Genomic DNA, 26,552 nt, shown 5'->3' with positions numbered 1-26,552 from the left:
GATGCTTTCTCTAGTGGAACCTGTATGTCAGTAGTCTTCTGCACACCTTTATTCTTGGAGTGATGATAACATGCTGTACTGGCACATGGCTGCTGCCGTCAATCAGTTGCCTCAGTGTTCACATGCCGTACTTACTGGTTTCACTGCTTAGTCATACATTAACATACAGAGGTAACACAATTATATGGGACATGAGATATGTTGTTTTTATTAGTATTTCGGCTACTTTATAGTACTATTTCGTTTTTTTTTTATTAATGAATTATTTGCCCATCAGAATTATGTGGCAGCACACTTGCATGCACAGTGCTGCTCCTTTCATTGTACATGGTGGCTGATGAAGAAAGCTGAGCACTATGGGGGAGATTTATCAAAACCTGTGCAAAGGAAAAGTTGCCCAGTTGCCCATAGCAACCAATCAGATTGCTTCTTTCATTTTGCAGAGGCCTTGTTAAAAATTAAAGAAGCGAGCTGATTGGTTGCTATGGGCAACTGCTCAACTTTTCCTCTGGACAGGTTTTGATAAATATCCCCCTATATTCAGCTGTCTTTGTCCAACTCATAGAGTTGAATGAAGTAGCAGTGTGTATGTGTGCCAGCACTCTGTTGCTATGAAAGCTTCCAGCGGTCCAGTAAATCAAGAATACAAAGGTCAGGATAAACATCTTCAAAAGAAAATACATATAGTAATGAAAGGGAGGCGGCTTCTGAATGAACAAATATACTCAGGGTGTTGATAAATGACAATAAAAAATAGACCACCGCTTCCCCATTATGAGAGATCTAACTGCAAGACAATTCCCATAGCAAAAACTGGTAGCATCCAGTCAGTCCAAATTATAAAATGTTTTGATTATTAAATTGACTTATAACTATTATTCATATATGAATCCAGTGAACTTTACTATTAAGCCAAAATGGTTAATTGTAGCCTGACAAAAATGTCTAATTATTTTTTAGCTGCCATGATGTATATTAGGGATGAGCAAATTGAATCTGACAAACCCAAATTCGTAACGAATTTCAGGAAAAATTTGCTTTGCAACGAATGCGAAAATCGCCACAATTCGATCGCACGAATTGCTTCATTAAACTCCATTTAAAGCGGTCCAGGCTCCAGGGCATCTAAGATGGCGGCTCCACATGTCAGGACATGGAGCAAGGAATGCTGGGGAGGCGGGAACAAGGGTAGGCGGGATGACCATGAATCACATGCAGCATGCAGCCTATCAGCAGCCAGTCACCCCTCTGATGTAACAGCCCTATATAATCAGAAGCCATGTTGCGGCCACTCACATCAGCGTTCTATTACAGAGAGAGAGAGAGGGACATAGAGCAGTGTGTGTTGCACAGAAAAGCTTTTTTTACAGCAGCGATTCACCTCAAGCCCAAATCCAGCCTGGAAGCACTGATAGGGAAGGGAAAGAGATTGAGAGAGAGAGTGCAATTTTGGGTGTATTACAGCAGCGTCTGGTGTACAACAACTGAAAAGCTAATAGTAGCCAGCCAGTTAGGGTGAGCAGAACACTAAAAGCCACAATCACCTGTTATTAGTGCCTAATACTGGTTGAGTAGTGGAGCGTATTGTCTGTAACCTCTGCGTACATAGGTGGTGTACAATTTTGTTCCTGTTAAAGTCTTAAGGTCCTAGTTACTATGAAAGGCCAGGCAAAAGTACACACCTTCTGGTGTTGTAGACAAATACTATTTTAAGCGTACTGGAGCACATTGTACTCCCCTCATAAGGGCATACCACGTACGTACATCTAAGTGGTGTACCATTTTGTTCCTGTTAAAGTCTTAAGGTCCTTGTTACTATGAAAGGCGAGGCAAAAGTACACACCTGCTGGTGTTGTAGACAAATACTATTTTAAGCGTAGTGTAGCGCATTGTACTCCCCTCATAAGTGCATACCATGTACGTACATGTAAGTGGTGTACCATTTTGTTCCTGTTAAAGTCCTAAGGGCCTAGTTACTGTGAAAGGCCAAGCAAAAGTACACACCTGGTGTTGTAAACAAATACTTTTTTAAGCGTAGTGGAGCGTATTGTCCTCACCTCATATACGCACTAAGTATGTCAGGCAGAGAAGTGCTAGGACGTGCACAGAGGAGTGGCAGAGGCCTAAATTAATCAAGTGCAGGCAGAGGTCGCAGCAGATTAGGGGCGAGTGGAAGCAGGAGTTGCAGCGAAAGGCTCCCAGTATCAGCTAGCGGTCGTGTCTTGACCAGCAACCCATCTGCCATCATCGATTGGTTAACACGGTCATCCACTTCATCACAAGTGACATCTGACACCTCCAGTCAACAGTCGGTGGGTTCCTCAGACACAACCCTCAGTTGGCATGGCCAGGGAGCAGTCCCTGTCCTCCCATTGCCTCTGTCCTATGCTGTTCCCTCCCCCACAGAAGTATCTTATGCTTTGGGTTCAGCTCCACTATTTAGTGAGGACGATATACTAGAGGACAGTCAGCAGCCACTGCCCAGCCAAGAAATGGAGAAGACATCTGCCACTTCCTCCGCTAGGCGGGCAAGTAGTGATGATGAGAGTGGCGTGGGAGGTGGTGTTGCAAGCTTTGAAGCAGACACTGTTGAGGAACCTGAGGAGGACATGAGTGACGTGCAGACACAACTCGATGATGATGAAGCCGATCGCACTTGAAAGCCGGGTGCAGAAGGGGTTTCATCATCATCAGGAGAAGAGGGTTGCAGGTTGCCCATGAGGAAGCAGCTAAACCAGCAAGGTGGTAGCATGGTTAGCAGTCAGCATGGTTGCAGAAGTGGAAAGTCTGGAGCCAAACATGCCCGGGGTAGACCACCTGCTTCTTGGCAGTCTACCTTCCCCGGAAGGTTGTGAATCAGGGGTTCCTGGAGTCGGTGGCAGTAGCAGTCAATCAGTGCAGACTGTTGGTAGGAAAATCAGCTACTCGGTGGTGTGGCATTTTTTCATCAAGCATCCAGAAGAGGTTAACATGGCCACATGCAAGATGTGCCAGCAGAAGGTGAAGCATGGCCAGGGTCCCAATGTTGGCACCATGGCCCTGTGTCAACATATGCAGTGTCACCATAAAGTGGCCTGGGAGAACCGTGGCTCCGATGTGGTGGTCCAGCCTGCTGCATCACCCAGTGGCACACTGCTCCCTGTTTCAGCCAGCCAAGGCTCCACCACCTCAGCCAAAGGGAGCTGTGTGTCATACCCATCTTATGCCGCTACAGATTAACTCACAACACTTAGGCCAGGTTCAAACTATGGAAATTCAGCCTGCAATTCCACTTTGAAATTTCATACAGAAATTCTGCTTACTAAAAAATACATGCGAGTCAATGGGTTTTCCGTCCACCAATTCACACATAATTTTTGAAGTTGAATTTGTGAGCAGAAAATTTGCTTTCAAGTTTCCACCTGATGAATGGTGGTGCTCAGTCTACTGGGGACGGCAATATCCGTGCGGTCCTAGTGCAAACTGATTCAATCGGTGCTGGCCACACTCGGAATCTCTAGACAGATTTTTTCTGTCTGGAGATTCTGTAGCCTTAAGGTATATTCACACAGCAGAATTTCCAGAAATTCAGAAGTGTAAATGGGAGTGTGGGAGGCTTTAATTTGAGGTGGAATCCCACAAGTAGAGTTTTGCAAGCGGAAATTCTGCTGTGTAAATAGACCCCTAATAGAAGTTTAATCGGTTCCTTGGTACATTCATGGCTGCTCCCGCATCATGAAGTAGCCATGGATGTATTGATTCCTGTTAGCACACACAATAGTGTGTATTATCCAAGAAGGATGCGATTAAGATTATGTAAGAAGTGGAAAATAAAAATGAAAAGGATCCAATGAAATGTCCGCCAAGTATCGTGAGTTAAGCCCAGAAGGGTACTTTTCTTATTTGTTGCTTTAGGCTTTGGACTTCAGCTCATTGTGAACACCATACCTGTGTATTAGCAAAGTGCCTGAGTGTGATAGAGCTCTGAGCTGAGTGTGGAATTGTGAACAGTATTTTATATTTGGAGAGTGGTGATACACTCTATATTAGAAAGGTTTAGACCAGTCAGGGTCTTAATCGTAGAAGGTCTCAGCACTATTCGATATGGCTGGATAAAGCACGCAGCTGTGCACCTCACTTTCTGGCTCACTGCTCAGTCCGACTGATTTTACAATACAGGCTCCATTATAAGTCTTTCAAAAGCACATGTCTCAGCACTGACACCCTGACTGAACTAAACTTTTTACATGCCTGTGCAACATGTTTATTTGAACAACAGTTACACTTTAAAACCCATTTCTAACTTTATTTATTCACTTGACAAGTAATGGACAGTACAATGCAGATGTAACTGAAAATGTGCTCCTGCATTGTGATTGCAAGTTGTTTATAAAAACAGATATGTCTATAAAGCTGAAAGTTTATCTTTTATCCTTCTTTTATCTTTATCTTCCTTGTGATGTACAAAGTAAACACAATGAGGGAGATTTATCAAACTGTTTAGACCGGTTTAGATGGTCTATATTTGTCTCTCAGAGAGTCTCAGTCTATTTAGTTGAGACTTTTATGAGACTTTTGCTTTAGAGCCCTTCTGCGCAGAAATAGTATAGTGGTCTACAATAAAGGATAAAATGCAGTGGTCAGGAATTTATCAACTGAGACTTTTATTGGAAAGTATTCAAAAAGGTCTCATCAACGGAAAATACACCGAAATGACAGACCATGTCAGACCTAATGGAAATCCAGTCTAAATAGTTAGTAGGAAGCCTTTTATCAATTTTTTGGGACGTATAGTGCAGTTTACATTTCAAATGACATTTTAGCTTGAATCTGAAGGGTAATCTAATAATATATAAAATTCTAAAATAATACAGTCTAATCCCAATGATCCCAAATGTTTAGATTTTTTGGTCATTTTTGTTATCCTTGTAGATGTCTAACGCAAAATATTTTTTTTTGTTTTTGTTTTCTATATTTTAGTGCTCCAATTTCCCTTTTGCAACTGATTCAAAGAAAGCATGTGAATTTATGCCATGCGCATGGTGCAATTTAGTCTCTAGAGAATTCTGAAAACGTGTAGTGGAAACGTGGTACAGTTTCCCATGGCAACCAATCCGATTCCTTCTTTAATTTTATTAAATTTTGTTGAGGCCTGCGAAAAATTGGAAAAGCAATCTGATTGGTTGCTCTGTTCACTACACTACACCACTCTTCCTCTACACATGTTTTCATCAATCTCCCCCTTTTGAATTCCAGGACACTATGCTGCTGAATAATGACTGTGCCTAAGGCTATGATCTCATGACAGAATGTCTACATGGAGAATTTCTAAGCACACGTTCCGTACAGTGCGTGCCCTGGCAGAATATTCCAGCACTTGGACTGCACAGGAATGCGCTGTCTCATAGACAGTTATGGAATGGAATCTCTGTCCCAATTTCCTAACCGGAATTTGGAATTGAACCGAGCCTACGATTCTGGCTGATTACCACATGGATGATCTTCCTTTTGAACTTAGAGTAGAAGGCTAACTGAGAATGCTTTAAAAATTATAAACATTAAGGATTAGATAGATAAATACTTTAAGAAAAACATGGTTTGTAGATGTAAAATGTATTGTACAAATATCAGAACCTAAGAATGAAAGCAAGTGTAACCAGCCGGTACCTCACTGAAGACATATAAGATGTTCGCTTTACTGTATACTTTCTGTGTGGTGGGAAGTCTGTGATAATACATAACTGTACTATGTGTCTCAGGCTCTGCGACTTTTATGAGACTTTTCTCGTCTATTTGTCTCAGGCTCTGAGACTTTTATGCAACTTTTCTCATCTAAAATGCTGTGTAGAATAGACAATAATGTCAATAGACAATAGACCTACGCTTAGAGACTTTTCTCGTCGAAAGTACTGCAGAGAATAGACAATGATAGTAAATGTCCCCAAATTAGTCATTAATTAAAAAGTCATTCAGGAACAACCACAAAAAGAACCCCTAGGTTGGTTAGGGATCCCACTAATATATATCACACAAACCCGGGGCCTAAGCCCAGGGCAAAAATCCCTTTAAGGTGAACCCCCCAATGAAATAAAATATAACTTTTATTGTATTATCATATAAAACGATGACAAGTGATTAAAACCACAAATTTCACAGTTCCAGATAAGTAATGAATTCTGGGATCAACCCAGTGGTTTCCTGTCTTATGGGTCTGCAGTACCCAAACAAATGGAATCTGTGAAATTGATTAAAATCTGAAATTTGCCTCCTCTACTAGTTTCGGCGCATCTGCGCCGTCCTCAGAAGGAATATGCGGCAAACACCCGTCCACGTGTCTCACTCTGTCTTTTATATCCTAGGTTTGTTACCTCATCACTTGGGTCTAAATGAAGGGTTTTCCTTTGCCGCTTTTCTAGATCCGCAATAAGTTATTATGGTTTAAGGCATATTTGAGATGACATTTAAACACCCTTTATGTATATTATGTCCACTCTGATAATATGATGGAAGGTCCCATAGGAACAGAGACTTTTAATGAAGTAGGAGTTAGAACTCCTTTCTACAATTGTCTGCCACTGGTCATTTATCTCCCCAGGACTAAAATTTGATTGAACAATATAGATATTACCTTTATGTTTGTATATGGTCATTCCATCATCTCTAGGATTGCATGTTATTGTCAATTAACAGTATTTTATTATGTATTCTCCAGAGCATTTGTTTCAGTCAATGTTAGTATATTTAAATAATACGCTTCTGAAACCGGAAGTGACATGGAGCCACTACCGATGTGTACCCCTACGCCAAAAGGGGCGAACACATCAGTCAGGAATCTAGAACAAGGCTTACATGAATACCATAGAAGGGGAGAAAATGCTGCAGACATGTCCCAGCCAACAGAAGGTGGCACTTCTTGAGATAGGAGCAATGAATCAAACCTGCAAAGTGAAGCCAGTGTCAGCTTCCTGGTGACAGGGTGAATAGTCATGGTGTTGTGTAACTTAATAAGTCGAAGATAAATATATTATGGTTAGTACAAAAATCTATTCTTAGCACAGAATATTGCCATGTTAGAAGGTTTGTCATAAAAGTATACTTTCACTACAATAATATAACTTACAATAATATAACTTTCAATCATACATATGTAAAAGAAATTCCCACACTACAAAAAGGCAAAGATAAATAAATTCACACTTGGGTCAGAGTAGCCAGTTACAAAAAAAAATTATGAAATCGCTGGCAATGTGTGCATGTACTGAAAATGTACATTTAAGGCTCTTAGTGCAATTTGTGATCAAAACGTGTCCACCATCCACCATACGGAGGGGACCTCATTTGGGACCATAACATTCTATTCACTAACCTTTCCTGGGCTTAAGGCCTACAAACTGGGTGCATCTAGGATCCAGCTAATTGATAAAAAATACTATGATGGATGGGGCAGAGCGCTTTTTGGAATGAAGTGGATTTTTTCATTTTAAGATTCATCAAACAACATTTAACAATGTTTTGCATTAAAAATCTTCGCTGATGCGCTAAAGTTATGTGAGCAGGGATTTGCATAAAAAATGTAGTTAAAATAGTTGAATAGAGAGGTTTTTTTTCCCCCATGTGAAATAACAAAATTTATATAGTAGGGCACGTTAAATTATTTTTCCTCCATATGTTGACAACTTTTTGAGAAGGTTACAGACCACCACTCCACTACTAAAGAGGTCTTGGGGCTGCTGTTTGTGTGTACATATATATATATATATATATATATATATATATACCATATAAGTGATACAAGTGAATACATACAGGACCTTATGTATGTATGTAAATATCAGCTGTACACAGGATCTATATACCATATAAGTGATTATACACAGGACCATATAGAGGTAGATACCATCTGGACATAGGATATATGCACCATATAAGTGATTATATACAGGACCATATAGTGGTAGATATCTGTACATAGCATATTTTCACCATATAAGTGATTATACACAGGACCATATAGAGGTATATACCAGCTGTACACATAATCTGTACACATATAAGTGATTATATACAGGACCATATGGCAGTAGATATTAGCTGTACACAGGATCTGTACACTATATAAGTGGTTATATACAGGACCATAGAGAGGCAGATACCATCTTTACACAGGATATGTGTAGTGGCCTAGTACGGGAGGTGTTACCTTGTGCTCCTGCTGTCCTGTCAGGCAGCCTTCTTCAGTGTCCCCAAGGCCCCCTGTTTCCCCATTGTAAATATGCTTTACCATGTAAAGTGTTATAAAATGTAATGCTGCTTTAAGAGCTATACCATGTGATATGTCATGTGGTTGTTACCCAGGAGGTACCAGAGACCAGGTGATACCAAAAGGGACCTATCAAAACCTATCCGAGCATGCTGCAAGTTGTAGTTTTGCAAAAGCTTGCAACAAGATGTTTGGAAAACACTGATACATATATATACAACTCACAGTATACTCGTACAGGCTTTGGCTGTCTGGGTAAACTGGAAGTTGTAGTTTTTCAAAATCTACCTACAAATTGTTTTGTAAACACTTATACAGTACAATATGCAGTACAGTGCGGAGAGGCGAAGACAAACATCCATTCAGACGCCCGCACTGCCACAGATGCCATGATCTGTATTGGTCACAGCATCTGAGAGGTTAATGGTGGACATCAGCGCAATCTCTGATGTCCTCCATTACCGGCGGGTCCCTGGCTCTGATTCTTGCATCATGTACATGTTGTATATGTACGTACCAGAACACCAGGATGTACATTTACGTCTTGTGTTATTAAGGGGTAAAAGTCAATCGTACGTTTGCAAATTGCATAACTTCCCTGCTTCGGCTGTTTTCTCCTTTCCCGATCACCCCTGGCTGCTGCAAACAAGTTCAAAGGAGACGGAAAAAGCCAATAAACGATATGGGAATACCTGGTTAAGTAAGAGTCTGAATACATACTAATTGTTAAAGGGGGTGCAGTGTTAGGCAGCACTAATGTGGGTGTTCCAAATATGCCCCCGTGGTTGTGTTAATATTTAGCCTACAACCTGTGCTAAATTTTAGGTTGTAGACTAGAGATAAGCGAGGCGAATGGGGGCCCACTCTCCACTCCCTGCACCACTTCCTCTAAGCATATCTAAAATTCCCTTTCTCTGATAGACACTACGGGGCAGATTTATCATTGCCTTCCTGACATTTTATTGGCTGAAATTTGGCACAAAATTTTTGTGCAGTTAGTTTTTGCACAAAAAAAATTTGCACAATTTAAAAATAAACAACTTTGGCAATAGTGACTGTAAGATGCAGTGCTTCATTCTTGACTAGGCAGTGGATGAGGTTTATTAACTGTGTCTTTTTTTAAATGGCGCAAAAATAATGCGCAAACATAAAAAAAAACACAAATTCATACCACCTCTGCCTTGTCTTAGAAAAATGACATCCTACAGCAATTTCTGAGGTGATTTTTATTATTTATGCTAAATTTATCAAAGTCTGTGTGCCGTTTTGATAAATTTGGCACTCACAAGCCAAAAACACAGCAAAAAAAAAAAAAAATGAAATGCTGTGAATTGGCTGAACACAGACACATAGGGGGAGATTTATCAAAACCTGTCCAAAGGAAAAGTTGCTGAGTTGCCCATAGAAACCAATCAGATTGCTTCTTTCATTTTTAACAAGGCCACTGAAAAATGAAAGAAGTGATCTGATTGGTTGCTACCGGCAACTGGGCAATTTTTCCTCTGGACAAGTTTTGATAAATCTCCCCCAGATTGATAAATCTTCCCCTATAAACCCAGACTCTATAGACTTCTGGGTCATCAGATTAGACCATTGGCCACAGCTTGCCTCCTTTGCCATGGGTGTTCTATCTTGTCTATTTTCCAGTGTAGCAACAGAAAGAGTGTTCAGCACAGAAGGCAGCGAATCAGGAATGGCTCTGTGAGGAATTTAAACCTCCTGTGCCAGGTGCCACTGATTAGACAGTACTACCACTAGTTACTACTAGTAACACCAGTCTTCCACCTACTGCTGTATGCTGGCTACTACAAGTAACAGACGATGCTCTTTAGCAAAACGGCATTGTGGTAGCAGGGATCACTGAATGTAAGTTGCTGTGTGGGCTTATGTGCAATGGTACTCCGCTGGGAAATTTTTTTTTTAAATGAACTGGTGCCAGAAGGTTAAACAGATTTGTAATTTACTTCTATTTAAAATTTTTAACCCTTCCAGTACTTATCATCTGCTGTATGTTTTCCAGCACCCCTTTATGCCCCCTCCCGTAGGCTTGCATTGAGGGGCGGAGGCGTGACGTCACACGCCGCTGGCCCGGTTGTCACATGTAATCTGACCCGGAGCGAACACGCTTCGGGGACTGATTACAAACGGGGTGCCGTGTGCATGATCCCGGGGGTCCCCAGCGGCGGGACTCCCGCGATCAGGCATCTTATCCCCTATCCTTTGGATAGGGGAAAAGATGTGTAAGCACGGGAGAACCCCTTTAAGTGTAGGTGCAGGGTTTGCTTTGCTTCTGCTTTGATTGTAATCTATGCTGCTATGCACATTGCACTTTTAATGTTGTGACCAACTTAGAATGGTAGTTATTTTTATTCACATTTGCCTTCAGTGCAACCTGCTCTGTTTTGTAGTTCTGCCATATTTTTATGTTTTTTGATGGATTTTATCAATTTTGTATTCTCAATAAAGATTTATATGTAGATAAATATAGATATATTTTCATAACACATGGTGTGCTCATATTTGGTGTTTTATGTATCATAATAAGCACTCTATACTTTAGGTTTATTAGGACCTATGTAGGAAGTTACAGAATCTATGATATTAATTAAGTGGCGAAATTTGTTTTTGCACTCTGTGGGGCCATGGTTTCTCAGTAGCATGTGTTTTTGAGTGATTTAATACATCTCCCTCTTAACCCCTTAACCACACAGAACATAAACTTACGCCCTGGTATCCTGGTACTTAACGCACAAGGACATACTTTTACATCCTGTACATGAAGCGAGCACCGGAGCAGTGCTGACATCATGCACAGCAGGTTCTGGCTGCTATCAGTAGCCAGGGACCCGCCAGTAATGGAGGACACCAGCAATCGCACTGATATCTGCCATTAACCCCTTTAGATGTTGTGATCAATACAGATGACGACAACCTCGGAAATGCAGGCGTTTAAATGGATTATCAGATCAGCCGCGGCGCTGCCCTTGGTCCCCTTACCTGCACTGGCCGTCATCCTGGGGTCTTCTCCTCTGGTCTGACATCGACTCTTCAGTATCTGCAATCTAATGATTGCTATAAACAGTCCCCTATGGGGATATAAAAAGGTGTAAAAATAAATTTAAAAAAGTTTTTAAAACATGTGAAAAAGCCCCTTGCTGCTTTTTCACATTAATAAAACATTTTTTATAAAAAGTTAGCAAATAGTCATATACACAAAAGTAGTACAAAAGATCAAGGTGCAAAAAAAATGAGCCATCATACAGCCCCGTATAAGTAAAAATTTGAAAGTTATAGGTCGTCAAAATAGAGTAATTTTAAACATGCTAATTTTGTTAAAAAAGTTAGAAATTTTTTAAAAGGCGCACAATAATAGAAAAGCATGTAACCATAGTATAATTTTAATCGTATTGACCCACACAGTAAAGAAAACATGTCATTTTTACGGTAAAGTGTATAACATAAAAACAAAACCTTCCAAAATTTGCTAAATTGCGGGGGATTTTTCAGTGTCCCCACACAAATAATATTTTTTGGGTTGTGCAATTCATTTTATGGTAAAATGAGTGATGTAATTACGAAAGACAATTGGTCGCGCTAAAAAACAAGCCCTTATATGGGTCTGTGGAAGGAATTATAAAAGAGTTATGATTATTAGAAGGAAAGGAGAAAAAAACGAAAATGCAAAAAAAATTTGGCAGTGTCCTTAAATAGTACCTGTAAGTAAATAGAATTTTCTAAACTAACTCAGGCTAGGTTCCCTAACTACACCTAACACCCCCTGCCCATAAAAATGTTTTAAAAGCTTTAAAGGGGTCCTCCGGTGCTTAGACATCTTATCCCCTATCCAAAGGATAGGGGATAAGATGCCTGATCGCGGGAGTCCCGCCGCTGGGGACCCCCGTGATCTTGCACGCGGCACCCCGTTCTGATTACCGGACCCCTGTGATCTCGCACACTCCGGGTCTGATTACCGGCGACCACAGGGCAGGCGGCGTGTGACGTCAGCTATCACGCCCCCTCCCGTAGGCTTGCATTGAGGGGCGGAGAGTGACGTCACACTGGGGCGGAGGCGTGACGTCACACGCCGCCGGCCCCGTGATCGACAGTAATCAGACCCCGAGCGAACACGCTCCGGGGACTGATTACAAACGGAGTGCCGCGTGCAAGATCACGGGGGTCCCCAGCGGCGGGACTCCCGCGATCAGGCATCTTATCCCCTATCCTTTGGATAGGGGATAAGATGTCTAAGCACCGGAGAACCCCTTTAAAAAGCTCTATTTCTTACCTATCTTCTTGCTCACCTAGTGTGAGCTGCCAGCAGGAGTATGTGGGCGTGCCCCAGCAGGCGCTACGTCACTGAAGCCTGCTGGGGGGACCGCTTCAGCCCTCACTTCATGCTGGCAAAGTCTTGTAAATGGAGGGGGACTGAGGAGGAGAAGCAGAATTAGAAGCTGCAGGCCGGCCGGGAGAAGGTGAGAACTTCTTCCACAGCTCTGTCACCTGTCTCCAGCTGGCCGGCCATGTCTGTAGCTGCTGCAGGCACAGCGCTTGCTCCCACCTGTCTTATTGACAGGCAGGGAGCAGCGTTTTGCTTGTCACGTGTCCCAGCTGAGTCCAAAATCTATGAGAGACTAGTGGCCGATTCATGTAGGGAGACCCCTAGTGGTTGTATTTTTTTATTTTTATTAAATTACACAAGGGAAATAAACATTTTTTTTTATGACATAAATTTAGAAAGTTGTTAAAAATACCTTACTGTACAATATATAAAAACTTGTTTTCATGACAGGTACTCTTTAAGGGGTTAAAGTGTGCCCCAATGAAAATCATCAGCTATTACACAACTTCCAGCCCGCCTTCACTATACCAGCCTAAGAAGCACAGGGTCATCCTGTAAAGCCCTTGTGTGTGATAGATGCTACAATCACCATGACCGACTGTTGAACCAATGGTCCCAGCCATACCACTGGAGTAGTGCTTCTCCTGGGCCTCCACACAGTCATCTTTTATTGTCACAGAGCTTAGACTTAAGACAGGATGTATATATTGACTTATTATATTGTTTGCCTGATACACCAGCCAGCTATGTTAATAAGGTCTCCTCTGGCAATTTGCATTAATATAAAAGTAAGAAATTCCTCTGTGTCTGTTTTATTAACTTCGTTGAATTTCTTCTGCACCTAGAAATAACTCTGCGTAAGTATTTGATATCAGTTTATTGATCAGTTTTTTTTTCACCTGTGAGTTTAATATTGTAAAATATTTCTTTATATATTCCATTTTCCTGAAACATTCAAATATGTGAAGCTATACATGTATATATAGTGAGCTGTGACAACTATTGATTCATGTAGAAGAACATGAAGCCATCATTCCTTGTGAGACAGACGCAATGAAATGTGACCAGAACTTCGGAAAATGTTCATTTTTTTGCATAGTAAGGCCATGGTAACTTTGCATTTCAGTCATATTTTTAGCTGTAAAAAATATGATTGTTTTTCTAAACAAGCAAAGTTATAGAAATTGCTGCAGGTTTTTTTTCAGTCAGATTTTGTTAATCCAGCAGTTATTTCTTACTTACGGATGCACATAATGCTCATTATATTAACGGCTGTTAGAAATGACAGTTTATTTAAATTTTTTGGGCTGCATTTTTCATGTAATTTTACGATGTATGACGTACCCAGCCTAAGACAGATTTAGAAGTAATGTAAGTTTGTCACCAGTGGCGTAGCTATAGAGGTCGCAAGGGTCGCAATCGCGACCGGGCCCAATAGCCCGGGGGGCCCGCAGGGCCCCCCTGCCACTTTACTAAACTATATATTGCAGCAACAGGTCCCAGGTCCGCCGCTGCTAGCACTTTTTTAAAACTGCCCGGGCCCTGTTGCTGCAGCAGGGTCAACAGACAGGCAGAGGGCTGGTGGGAGAGCAGCGCAGGCATGCACGTGACCTGTCACAGCCTCTGACCCCGCGAGATCTATCCCAGGCAGCCGGCAGTGACAGGAGAAGCAGACTCTCCAGCCTCGCACCGCTCAGCTTCAGGAAGGTGGTGGTGATAGGGATGTTATTTACATGGGACTGTATGTTTGTGGTAGGGGAGTGATGTTATTTACATGGGACTGTATGGGACTACATGGGACAGTATTATATTCAGGGGTACAGTGTGTGGCAGTATTATATTCAGGGATACAGTATATGACAGTATTATATTCAGGGGGTACAGTGGGTGGTAGTATTATATTCAGGTGGTATGGTGTTTGGCAATAATATATTTAGAGAGTACAACGTGTGGCAGGGTTATATTTAGGGGGTACAGTGGCTGGCAGTATTATATTCAGGGGGTACAGTGGTTGGCAGTATTATATTCAGGGGGTACAGTGTGTGGCAGAATTATATTCAGGGGATACGGTGTGTGACAATAATATATTTAGAGGGTGCAGTGCGTGGCAGGGTTATTTTCAGGAGGTAGTGGTTTGTAGTATTATATTCAGGGGGTGCAGTATTTGGCAGTATTATATTCAGGGGTACAGTATTTGGCAGAAATCTAACGATTATTGTCTTCATACAGAGGATAATTTTTAGCATCGGGGCCCTGTGGTTCTAGCTACGCCCCTGTTTGTCACTATGTAAAAATTGCCATTATTCTTAGAGATTGCAGAGAAATATAAATTAAAAAAGGTCTTCCCCTCTGATAAGGTGATGATATATAACTAGGATGTGCCACCAGTCCACTTTATAACTGGTGGTGTTCCATGTGAGCCCCACAAATAGTCAGAATAAAGGACACAAGAAATTTGTGTAGTGTTGCCTCACATTCACTATTTCGCCAGTTCCCCACCAATGATAAAGCGATCGCTTATCCTGGCAATATGCCATTATTACTTTATAAGATGGGGCAGTTGCTAGACTCCCAAAATGCCTAGGGTACCCAGAACACTATGAGATGGGCCATAAAGGGTATTTAGGGTAGAAACAAATATGAATATAACAATAATTCATACATTTGCATGACCTTACTGTAAACATGTTATTGCTATGCTTTACAACTTTTAACAAGGAAGCAGCAATAGGCAGCTATACACTTGATAAAGATTAAAGGGGTTACCCACCATAAAGTGATTTTAGTACGTATCTGGCAGACAGTAATGGACATGCTTAAGAAGGATCTGCGCTTGTCTAGGGGCTAAATGGCTATGTTGTGAGATTACCATAACACTGTGGCTAGCTTTTTGTGAACTGGTATTTCCTGTTTGAGTTAATTCCATTTTCCTCCCTTTCACACATCAGCCACCCCACCCATTGAAACATAAATGAGCTGCATCCATTCAAAAGACCTGTGGTTTTCAATCAGGGTGCCTACAGCTGTTGCATTAGTTTATTTCTCTACCAACAAGTGATCCCTCCACCCATTGAAGCAGACAGGCTCCCTGTTATCAGCTGACTAGTGAGTCAGGTCTCGGCCGCATTGCAACCTGGGAAAAAATCTGAGACAACAGTAATTTTGTATGCTGGTAAAAATAAATATTGGGGTGAAAATCACAGAAGAATTGTGAGAAAACCGTCATACACAGGTACAGACACTATATTATGAACTACACTAACTTTACAGCTCCTGTAGCATAGCCAAAAAAAAAAATCCTGGAATACCCCTATAAAATAATGTAATGTTTAAACATAAAGGCATATATTTTGCACTTCAGCTTTTCTCAAGTCATAGATGCTATAGAGCCTTTGAGAGTTATATTAGTTAAAATATTTTAAAACAAAGTACACTTAACTGGTATTGCCACAACTGTATTGACACAAAATGGTTTAAAGGGTACCTCTCATCAAAAAAACTTTTGAAATATTATAGATTAATGTATGCAGAATAACTTCACAATTGCATGTTATTAAAAAAATATGCTTCTTTCTATTTAATTTTCCACTTTGAAGAAATGACCACTAGGGGTCTCCCTACCAGTCCTGGCAGCAAGCATTTCAGACTCATGCTGGAGTCCTAAACACTACGAGCTGCCAGTCTGCTTTGTTCACAAAGGAGAACACTCAGCGCTGCCAGCCTGCTTTGTTCACAGCGTGTTTGGCTGTGAACAAAGCAGGCTGGCAGCTCTGAGTGTTTAGGACTCCAGCATGAGTCAGAAATGCTTGCTGACAGGACTGATCGGGAAAAATACAATAGAAAGAAGCCTATTTTTCATTAACATGCTATTGGAAAGTTATTCAACATTCATTAATCTAAAATATATCAAAAGTTTCTTTGATGAGAGGTACCCTTTAAAGGGGTCTTCCAGGACTTTGTGACTGATGCCCTATTCTCAGAATTGGCCATCAATAAGATCAGTGAGGATTGATGATTTCCACTAATCACAAAATTAAGGGGGAAAAAAAAACTTTTAAAAAGGGGTTTTCTGATCAATTACTTTTATTGTAATAATTGTTATACAGTTAAAAAATTACATTCATTTCCAGATTTCCATTAGTGGTGCATAGTCTATTGTGCGTTCAGAGATGGTATTCTGCATAACTTGGCTGTTCCGAGTAATTATTAGAGTTACTGATGAATTTCTGTCGTTCTCCTCTGACCTCTGACATCAAAAAGGCATTTTAGTCCACACAAATGCCACTCACTAGATATTTTCTCTTTTTTGGACCATTCTCTGTAAACCTTGTAGATGGCTGAGGATAAAAATCCCAGTAGATCAGCCGTTTCTGAAATACTCAGAACAGTCCATCAGGTACCAACAACCATGCCACGTTCATGTCCCTTAAATACTCCCATCCTGATGTTTGGATTGAACTTCAGCACCTTGCCTTGACCACATCTACATGCCTAAATGCCCTTGGTTGTTACCATGTGATTGACTAATTAGCTACTTGTGTTAAGCAATTGAACAGGTGGCCAGTAAGTGAATGTCATGTAGTAATGTAGTAATTGTGGGTGCAATCTGTTGCTATGGGTTTGGATATTGTGGTATGGTATCTGGTGCTGTGGAGTTATGTCTACTGTGGATCATTATCTGGTGCTGTGGGGTTATATCTGGTGTTTCAGATTAGGGCTGGGCGGTATACCAGTTCATACCGAATACCGAAATTTTTGTGCTGCACGATATGAATTTTAACCCATACCGCAATACCGGTTTGGCCCCTTCCCCCTCGGGAATGAATGACTTATCAGTGCTGTGCTGTCCCCACATCGGGAAACCAATCATATGTGACCCGCAAGCACTGTTTCCCCAATTAATTATAAGCCCCACGCTACTACTCACATATGTCACCCGCAAGCGCTTCCCTCCTGGTCCTCCTGTTTGTTGCGTCCGCCGGCGCTGACACTCTATACCAGTGTTCTTCAACCTCCAGATGTTGCAAAACTACAACTCCCAGCATGCCCGGACAGCCATTGGCTGTCCGGGCATGCTGGGACTTGTAGTTTTGCAACATCTGGAGGTCTGCAGATTGCAAACCACTGCTCTATACTGTATCCCTATGCCCGGGCTGCAAAAGGTAAACAAAATAAACTTTAACCTCATAAGGACCCAGGGCGTATGGATACGCCCTCACACCCTGGGCCTTAAGGACCCAGGGCGTATGGCGTTTTCCGGTCTCTGCCGCGCGCCGGGCAGAGATCGGAACCGGATGCCTGCTGAAATCCTTCAGCAGGCATCCAGGGCAAACGCCGAGGGGGGCCATGTAGGCCCCCCATGTCGGCGATCGCCGCAAATCGCAAGGGAAATCGCCCTTGCGATCTGCGGCGATACCGGTTTGATCGGGTCTCTGGGACCCGACCGCCCGGTAATTTTGCATGATCCCGGCTGTCACAGACAGCCAGGACCATGCTGGAGCCTAGGTGCGAGGTGGCAAGCCGGCCACCTCCTCCTATACCCTGCGATCCGTCGGTTAGTTAACCGACCAATCGCAGGGGGGGGCGGTTACTTCCTCCCGCCCTGCCCGGCCCCTTGAAGTCCGGAGAGGATGGGAGGAAGACCGGAGGACGCGACGGGGGAGTGCTGGGGTCAGGCCCCGGTACTTACCTCGTCCCTGAAGACCCGGATCCAGACGATGAAAATGGCGGCGGCGGCGACAGGTGAGTAGATCTTCAGCCGCGGTCGGGCCCTTTACAGCAATGCACGTCGCCGTAAAGCGACATGCATTGCTGTAATGGGACCCTGTATACTACAACTCCCAGCATGCCCAGACAGCCCTTGGCGTCTGGGCATGCTGGGAGTTGCAGTTTTGCAACATCTGGAGGTCCACAGTTTGGAGACCACTGTGCCCTTCCAGATGTTGCAAAACTACACATCCTCAGCATGCCCTTACTGTCCAGGCATGCTGGGAGTTGTAGTTCTGTAACATCTGGCCCTTCAGATGTTGCAGAACTACAACTCCCAGCATGCCTGGACAGTTTTGGCATACTGGGAGTTGTAGTTTTGCAACATCAGGAAGGGCACAGATTGGGAACCACTGTATTAGTGGTCTGCAAACTGTAGTCCTCCAGGTGTTGCAAAACTACAACTCCAAGCATGCTGGGAGTTGTAGTTCAGCAACATCTGGCTCTAAAGATGTTGCCGAACTACTACTTCCAGCATGCCTGAGAATGTTTGGGAGTAGTGGTTTTGCAACAACTGGAGGCACACTGGTTGGGAAACATTGTCTGTTTCCTAACTCAGTGTTTCCCAACCCGTGTGCCTCCAGCTGTTGCCAAACTATAACTACCAGCATGCACTGATAGACTGTGTACATTCACATGAGCAGAGGCTTACAGTGAGTATCAGGGTGCAAGTTTGCGATGCAGCAAATTTTGCGCGGCAGCTCAAACTCGCAGCGGGAAACTCGCTGTAACCCCCCGCCCATGTGACTGTACCCTAAAAACACTACACTACACTACACTAACACAAAATAAAATAAAAAGTAAAAAACACTACATATACACATACCCCTACACAGCCCCCCTCCCCTCCCCAATAAAAATGAAAAACATCTGGTACGCCACTGTTTCCAAAATGGAGCCTCCAGCTGTTGCAAAACAACAACTCCCAGTATTGCTGGACAGCCATTGACTGTCCAAGCATGCTGGGAGTTTTGCAACAGCTGGAGGCACCCTGTTTGGGAATCACTGGCGTAGAATACCCCTATGTCCACCCCTATGCAAATCCCTAATTCAGGCCTCAAATGCACATGGCGCTCTCACTTTGGAGCCCTGTCGTATTTCAAGGCAACAGTTTAGGGCCACATATGGGGTATCGCCGTACTCGGGAGAAATTGCCTAACAAATTTTGGTGGACTTTTTCTCCTTTCACCCCTTATGAAAAGGTGAAGTTGGGGTCTACACCAGCATGTTAGTGTAAAAAAAAAAAATTGTTTACACTAACATGCTGGTGTTGCCCTATACTTTTCATTTTGAAAAGAGGTAAAAGGATAAAAGACCCCCAAAATTGTAATGCAATTTCTCCCGACTATGGAGATACCCCATATGTTGGCGCAAAGTGCTCTGGGGGCGCACAACAAGGCCCAGAAAGGAGAGTGCACCATGTACATTTGAGGTGATTTGCACAGGGGTGGCTGATTGTTACAGCGGTTTTGACAAACGCAAAAAAAACAAAACCCCACATGTGACCCCATTTCGGAAACTACACCCCTCACTGAATGTAATGAGAGGTGCAGTGAGAATTTACACCCCATTGGTGTCTGACAGATCTTTGGAACAGTGGGCTATGCAAATTAAAAATTTCGTACTTCCCACTGTTCCAAAGATCTGACAGACACCAGTGGGGGTAAATGCTCACTGTACCCCTTGTTATGTTCCTCAAGGGGTCTAGTTTCCAAAATGGTATGCCATGTGGTTTTTTTTGCTGTTCTGGCCCCATAGGGGCTTCCTAAATGCGACATGCCCCCCGAGCAAAATTTGCTCTCAAAAAGCCAAATATGACTCCTTCTCTTCTGAGCATTGTAGTTTGCCCATAGTGCACTTCAGGTCAACTTATGGGGTACCTCCATACTCAGAAGAGATGGGGTTTCAAATTTTGGGGGGTATTTTTTGCTATTAACCCTTGCAAAAATGTGAAATTTGGGGGGAAACACACATTTTAGTGAATTTCTTTTTTTTTTTTGACGTATGCAAAAGTCGTGAAACCACTGTGGGGTATTAAGGCTCACTTTATTCCTTGTTACGTTCCTCAAGGGGTCTAGTTTCCAAAATGGTATGCCATGTAGGGTTTTTTTTGCTCTCCTGGCACCATAGGGGCTTCCTAAATGCGACATGCCCCCGAGCAAAATTTGCTCTCAAAAAGCCAAATATGACTCCTTCTCTTCTGAGCATTGTAGTTCGCCCATAGTGCACTTCTGGTCAACTTATGGGGTACCGCCATACTCAAAAGAGATGGGGTTACACATTTTGGGGGTATTTTCTGCTATTAACCCTTGCAAAAATGTGAAATTTGGGGGGAAACACACATTTTAGTGAAATTTTATTTTATTTTTTTACATATGCAAAACTCGTGAAACACACGTGGGGTATTAAGGCTCCCTTAAATCCTTGTTACGTTCCTCAAGGGGTCTTGTTTCCAAAATGGTATGGCATGTGTTTTTTTTCTGTTCTGGCATCATAGGGGCTTCCTAAATGCAACATGCCCCCCAAAAACCATTTCAGAAAAACGTACTCTCCAAAATCCCCTTGTCGCTCCTTCGGTTCTGAGCCCTCTACTGCGCCCGCCGAACACTTTACATAGACATATGAGGTATCTGCTTATTCGAGAGAAATGGAGCTACAAATACCAGTATAAATTTTCTCCTTTTACCCCTTGTAAAAATTCAAAAATTGGGTCTACAAGAACATGCGAGTGTAAAATATGAAGATTGTGAATTTTCTCCTTCACTTTTCTGCTATTCCTGTGAAACACCTAAAGGGTTAAAAGGCTGACCGAATATCATTTTGAATACTTTGGGGGGGTGCAGTTTTTATAATGGGGTCATTTGTGGGGTATTTCTAAGATGAAATCCACTTCAAATCCACTTCAAACCTGAACTGGTTCCTGAAAAATAGTGAGTTTGGAAATTTTGTGAAAAATTGGAAAATTGCTGCTGAACTTTGAAGCTCTCTGGTGTCTTCCAAAAGTAAAAACATGTCAATTTTATGATGCAAACATAAAGTAGACATATTTTATATGTGAATAAAAAAAAAATATTTTGAATATCCATTTTCCTTACAAGCAGAGAGCTTCAAAGTTAGAAAAATGCAAAATTTTCAAATTTTTCATAACATTTTGGGATTTTTCACCAAGAAAGGATGCAAGTTACCAAAAAATGTTACCACTATGTTAAAGTAGAATATGTCACAAAAAAACTATCTCGGAATCAGAATGATAACTAAAAGCATTCCAGAGTTATTAATGTTTAAAGTGACAGTGGTCAGATGTTCAAAAAATGGCCGGGTCCTAAGGTGTAAAATGGCTGGGTCCTTAAGAGGTTAACTCGCCTTTCCCGTCAGTCTAGACCTGCTTCCCAGGGAATGGAACGTCGGACAGCCGTCAGCCCATCACCGGGCGCAGCGATGTTCCGCCTGAGCTGGTGATAGGTTGAGAGCACTGTCATGTAAGAAGCCGGCTTCTTACATGACAGTGGGCTCAGCCTATCACCGGCCGAGGCGGGACATCGCTGCGGCCGGTGATAGGCTGACGGCTTTCCGCCGTTCCCGTCCCCAGCATAAGGCCGACATCGGAACATGCGTTAGTTTATTTTGTTTACCTTTTGCAGCCCGGGCATAGGGATACTGCACAGTATAGAGAGTATCAGCGCCGGCGGCCGCAACAAACAGGACGAGGAGGCAGCACTTGCGGGTGAAGTGAGTAGTACCCCGATGGGGACAGCGCTGGGCTGATAATTAATATGGGGGAGGGGGGGAAGACCGTTATATACCGTGGAACCGCCATAAGTTACAAAAGTACTGCGATACACATATTTGGACATACTGCCCAGCCCTATTTCAGATTATATCTAGTAATGTGGTACTATGTCTAGTGACATGGATGCCATCAAGTGCTACAGCAAGTGCTGTGGGTTTATACCTACTGCTGTGGCTTTTGAGGGTGCAATCTGGTGCTTTGTGTGATAATAACTATGCCCCTTCTCCTCATGACATTACCCCTGAAAAAAAATGCTTATGGTGATACTTCTGTTCTTGCCTTGGGTGCCATAGGGGCTATCTACGGCTCTGGTCCTTGGTGAACCTAGTCTAAACCTACTCTATAGAAAGCCTCAGTCTTTTTTTAACAAACCTATACAAATGTTTCTCTTTTTAGGTTTCCGAAGGCAGAAATGGACCAAGATGCACTTGATGTGAATAATATAAGCTTTGAACATAAAGGCGCATACTTTGCATCTTGGCTTACATCCAAACAAGTCATAGATGCTATAGAGGATATGGAAGTTAGGGAGGATGATGTATTTCTTGTCACATACCCAAAATCAGGTTAGTTTTACTGATTAATCTAACAGCTATGAATAGAGTGCATTTTTTGAAGCAAAATAATTGTAACTTTTTAACAATGGGAAAATGGATAAATGTTGTTGTTGTAGTCTAGGGCTCTTCGGTGACTTTTGGACATAAAGCAGTCACAATAAAGTCACAGGTAACTAATCAAAAGTCTCCACAGAGCCCTTTCCTTAAAATGAATATAAAGACTAACCATCAATATGCCTCCAGAATAAAGAATTAAAGAAAAATATGTACTCAGTAAACATGAACTTTGTACTTTGTATTTTGGTTTGGATGTTTACTTGTAATATCAATATGGATGACTGTTTAACTCCTTGCATTCATCGTATTATGCCTAAAGCAATAGTGCTATGTAGCTAGAGCAAGCTGTTCCCTTTCCAACTGTAGTGGATATCCAATTCTGGACATTTAACCCCAGATGCTGAGGTCAATAGTGCCTGGGAATCTAAGGGGGTAAACAGAGGAAAGAGGCTCCCTCTGTCACCCCATCCATGCCCTTGCAGTGAGAATGTTGGGTGCTGAAAGGATGCCATGGCAGTCAGGGGCCTTAAATGGGCACTGTCATTAAAACTAGTTTTTGCTATTGCACTCCTTATGGTAAATAAAAAAATCTATCTAATGTACTTTGTTAAAAAAAAAAAAAAATTCTATGTTTTTATTTGTGTTTAAAAAAGCTGCCACTAAGTGTGTCCCTACTTGTTTAGAGCACATTTTCCCCTCTCTCTCTTGCACAGACTTTGGACTCCTGCTGGCCTGGCAGAAGTCCAAAATCAGGAAATGCAGTCTGGAGTGCTGAAGTAGGGGGGGTGCAGCCTTAGCCAATCATAGATCGTTTAACACTGAACTGCTCTGGGCTGGCTGTGTGTATCAAAGTGAGGGAGGAAGTTCTCCCCTGTATGGCCTCAGATGATGTCACACCTGCTGGGTAACGCCCCTTCCCAGTCTGTGAATCTGACTGAGACTGAACAGAAAATACAGAGCAATATCAAGGTAGAAAACTAAAATTATAATAAAAAATAAAGGCAAGGGGTGGTTTATCATGATGGGGCAGTGAAATGGGAGGATTATAAAATTTAACAAGATCATGACAGGTACTCTTTAAGAAGTTCCCAGGTGTGTGAGCCTATTAGGAGCCAGGGTCTGAATGGCTGTCAGTTTTATGCTAACAGTCATAATAGACTTGAATACGGAAGTACTGCAATGTATTGTAAAAGCAATTAAATGATCACAAAGGCTAGAGTTGAAGGCTATTAAAATATTTTCTCTGATCTTTTTAAAAACTGATGGAACTTTTTGATCGCTTTTTATACATGCTAATTAACGTTATATTTTTTATAGTTCGCACATTTACGCACGCGGTGATACCCCATGTTTATTTTTGTTCACATATATTTTTTTTATGGGAAAAGGGGGGTGATTCTAACTTTTTTTTAGGGAAGGGGTTAATTCACGTTTATGAACACTTTTTTTTACACCATTTTATAGTCCCCAAAGGGGACTATTACATGCAATCCTTGGATTGCATACACGGTTCAATACTATGCCATAGCATGGGATTGATCAGTGTTATCGGTGCTTGATTGCTCTAGGCTGCTGAGGCCTCCTGGAGCAACAGAGCACCAATCAGACGGCAAGGAGACAAGGGCCTCCCAACGCCCTTTCAGCTGATTTTACCGTGGTGGTCCCGATCAGCTCCACTGAGCTGCCGGGAATGATTTTTTATATTTTTAGATGCCAAAATCAACTTTGATCATGGCGTCTAGGTGTTTAAAGCCGGGCACCACCGTGATCCTGAGCCCACATCATAGAAGGGGAGTGGGTGCAGGGCGTACAGGTACGCCCTGAATGCTTAAGAGGTTAAAGCCCCCAAAGTTAGCTGTATACGTTCTGCTTTCTCTCCACACTTATTTATGATTCTTCTATGCAGACTGCCTTGAACATATTCTCATCTTTTGCTACCCTCCAAGGTTTCTTTCTCCCCCTGTCCCAATCTGAGAATGTAACCTCTTCCCTGCTGCTTCCTCTAAAACTGAGATAACAGAAAATCTGAAAGGTTCTTAATGTTGCTGCAGATTTTGCTACTTATTGAAGTCAATGGGAAGCAAAATCTGCTGCAGCAAATCTGCAGAAAAAAGGGACATGTTAGCCGACCCTTGAAGGATGAATAAATTCATTCCACAAGAAAAAAAAGTTATGTAAAAAGATAAAGCTTCTGTGTTGGTGGTTTGCAAGATGGTTCTAAAATATTGTATGATGCAAAAGGGAGCTTTATTTGCCAGATGAGTATTGCCTATTGGTTGCCTCATGCAGCACCTTGTGTAAATGTTGTTACTTTTTTGTCATTTTTTATTTTATTTGCACCTAGCCAGAGACTTGTGCTCAGTAACCTTAAAAGGGTGTGTGACTTTGGTATTCTCTACATTTCCAATCTATGATAGGTTTCCCCACAGTTGTGTGTACACTTTCCTGACCAACTTTAAAATTGGTCTTTCATAGAGTTGCATGAAAAACACCACCAACCCCATTTACTTGAGGAGTCAAGCTGTGTCTCAACAACACCAAATACATCTGTGTGTTTTTCCAGCACCAAAGCCTCAACTTTCCCGAATATGAAGCAGCTAAGGGGCTGAGCCTGTTCCATATGCAACACTTGCTGGTTGTATATTACAGCTGACACTTGGCAGCGGTGGATTCTGATGCTGGCAGCTGGACCCCTTAGATGCCGAGGTCAATAACAACCATGGCTTCTAGGTGGTTATTTGACAGGTGCTGGTCCTGTTATGTCTATAAATTATGGAATGCTGATCAGTTGTCATAGGGGCCAGAGGCTCATTTTACCCTACTGTTGCATAAAGTATAATAGGAGATCAGAAATATGTTGGTTCTCTGCAATAAACATGCATTTCAGTGTACTACAGCCTAGGGGGACTGAAAATGTAAGAAAACAAGATTTTCAAAATATTAGGAAATCCTCTATATTAAAATGCAGCCCCACCTTCTATTTTCCAAATAAAAAAGCTAACTTCAAAAATATAGACACAATTGGTATCATTAAATTTTAAAAACTCTAGACTATTAAAATGTATTGTAAATGATGCTTCACAATAAACTGACTGCTGCACTGGAATTCCCTTGTGGAATTTCTAAGTAGAATTGGAAGCTCCGGTAGTGCCATTCTAGCCTTATAGACACTGGACACTTGGAACTAGGCAGGAAAAAGGAGTCAATTCCATTATATAAATATTTTCTTTTACCTATTATCTATTCTATGTAGTGTTTGTTTTAACCATAACAAAAAAACTTGTTGTATACCTTCTCAACAACTATAAATACTATAAATAATGAACCCTATAAACTTTTTTGCAGGCACAGTTTGGACACAGCAAATTCTAAGCCTAATATTTAATGAAGGCCATCGAAATGGAACAGAACAAACTGAGAATATAGATAGAATGCCATGGATTGAATATAACATTAAGAATGTTGACTTTACAAGCCGTCCATCTCCTCGTCTCTTTACCTCTCACCTGCCTCATTACCTGATGCCAAGTGGTCTGAGGTCCGGGATGGGAAAAGTAAATAACATAAATATTGTCTTACACAGTTTCTCATATTAAAGGGGTACTCCGGCGCTAAGACATCTTATCCCCTATCCAAAGGCTAGGGGATAAGATGCCTGATCGCGGGGGTCCCGCCACTAGATCTTCCACGCCGCACCCCGTTAGAATCATCCCCCGGAGTGTGCTCGCTCCGGGTCTGATTACTGGTGATCACGGGGACGGAGCATAGTGACGTCACACTCCGCTCCCTCAATGCAAGCCTATG

The 26,552-nt window shown here is 42.1% G+C and overlaps 1 protein-coding gene across 1 annotated transcript in view; it reads left to right on the top strand.

Moving 5' to 3' along the window:
- The first annotated feature begins 484 nt into the window (after positions 1–484).
- The window catches only part of LOC130360722 (amine sulfotransferase-like), a 33,456-nt gene continuing 7,388 nt past the window's right edge, over positions 485–26,552 (top strand). Inside the window, exons 1-3 of the mRNA XM_056563283.1 lie at positions 485–651; positions 22,531–22,700; positions 26,094–26,302. Of these exons, the coding sequence (XP_056419258.1) occupies positions 22,547–22,700; positions 26,094–26,302 (363 nt within the window). The 5' untranslated portion in view covers positions 485–651; positions 22,531–22,546. The remainder of the gene's footprint in view (positions 652–22,530; positions 22,701–26,093; positions 26,303–26,552) is intronic.

Source organism: Hyla sarda, chromosome 3 (genome assembly GCF_029499605.1).
Source record: "Hyla sarda isolate aHylSar1 chromosome 3, aHylSar1.hap1, whole genome shotgun sequence".
Taxonomy (NCBI): Eukaryota; Metazoa; Chordata; class Amphibia; order Anura; family Hylidae; genus Hyla; species Hyla sarda.
The sequence above is the reverse complement of the archived record's forward strand: the minus strand, read 5'-3'. Positions and strand labels throughout refer to the sequence as shown.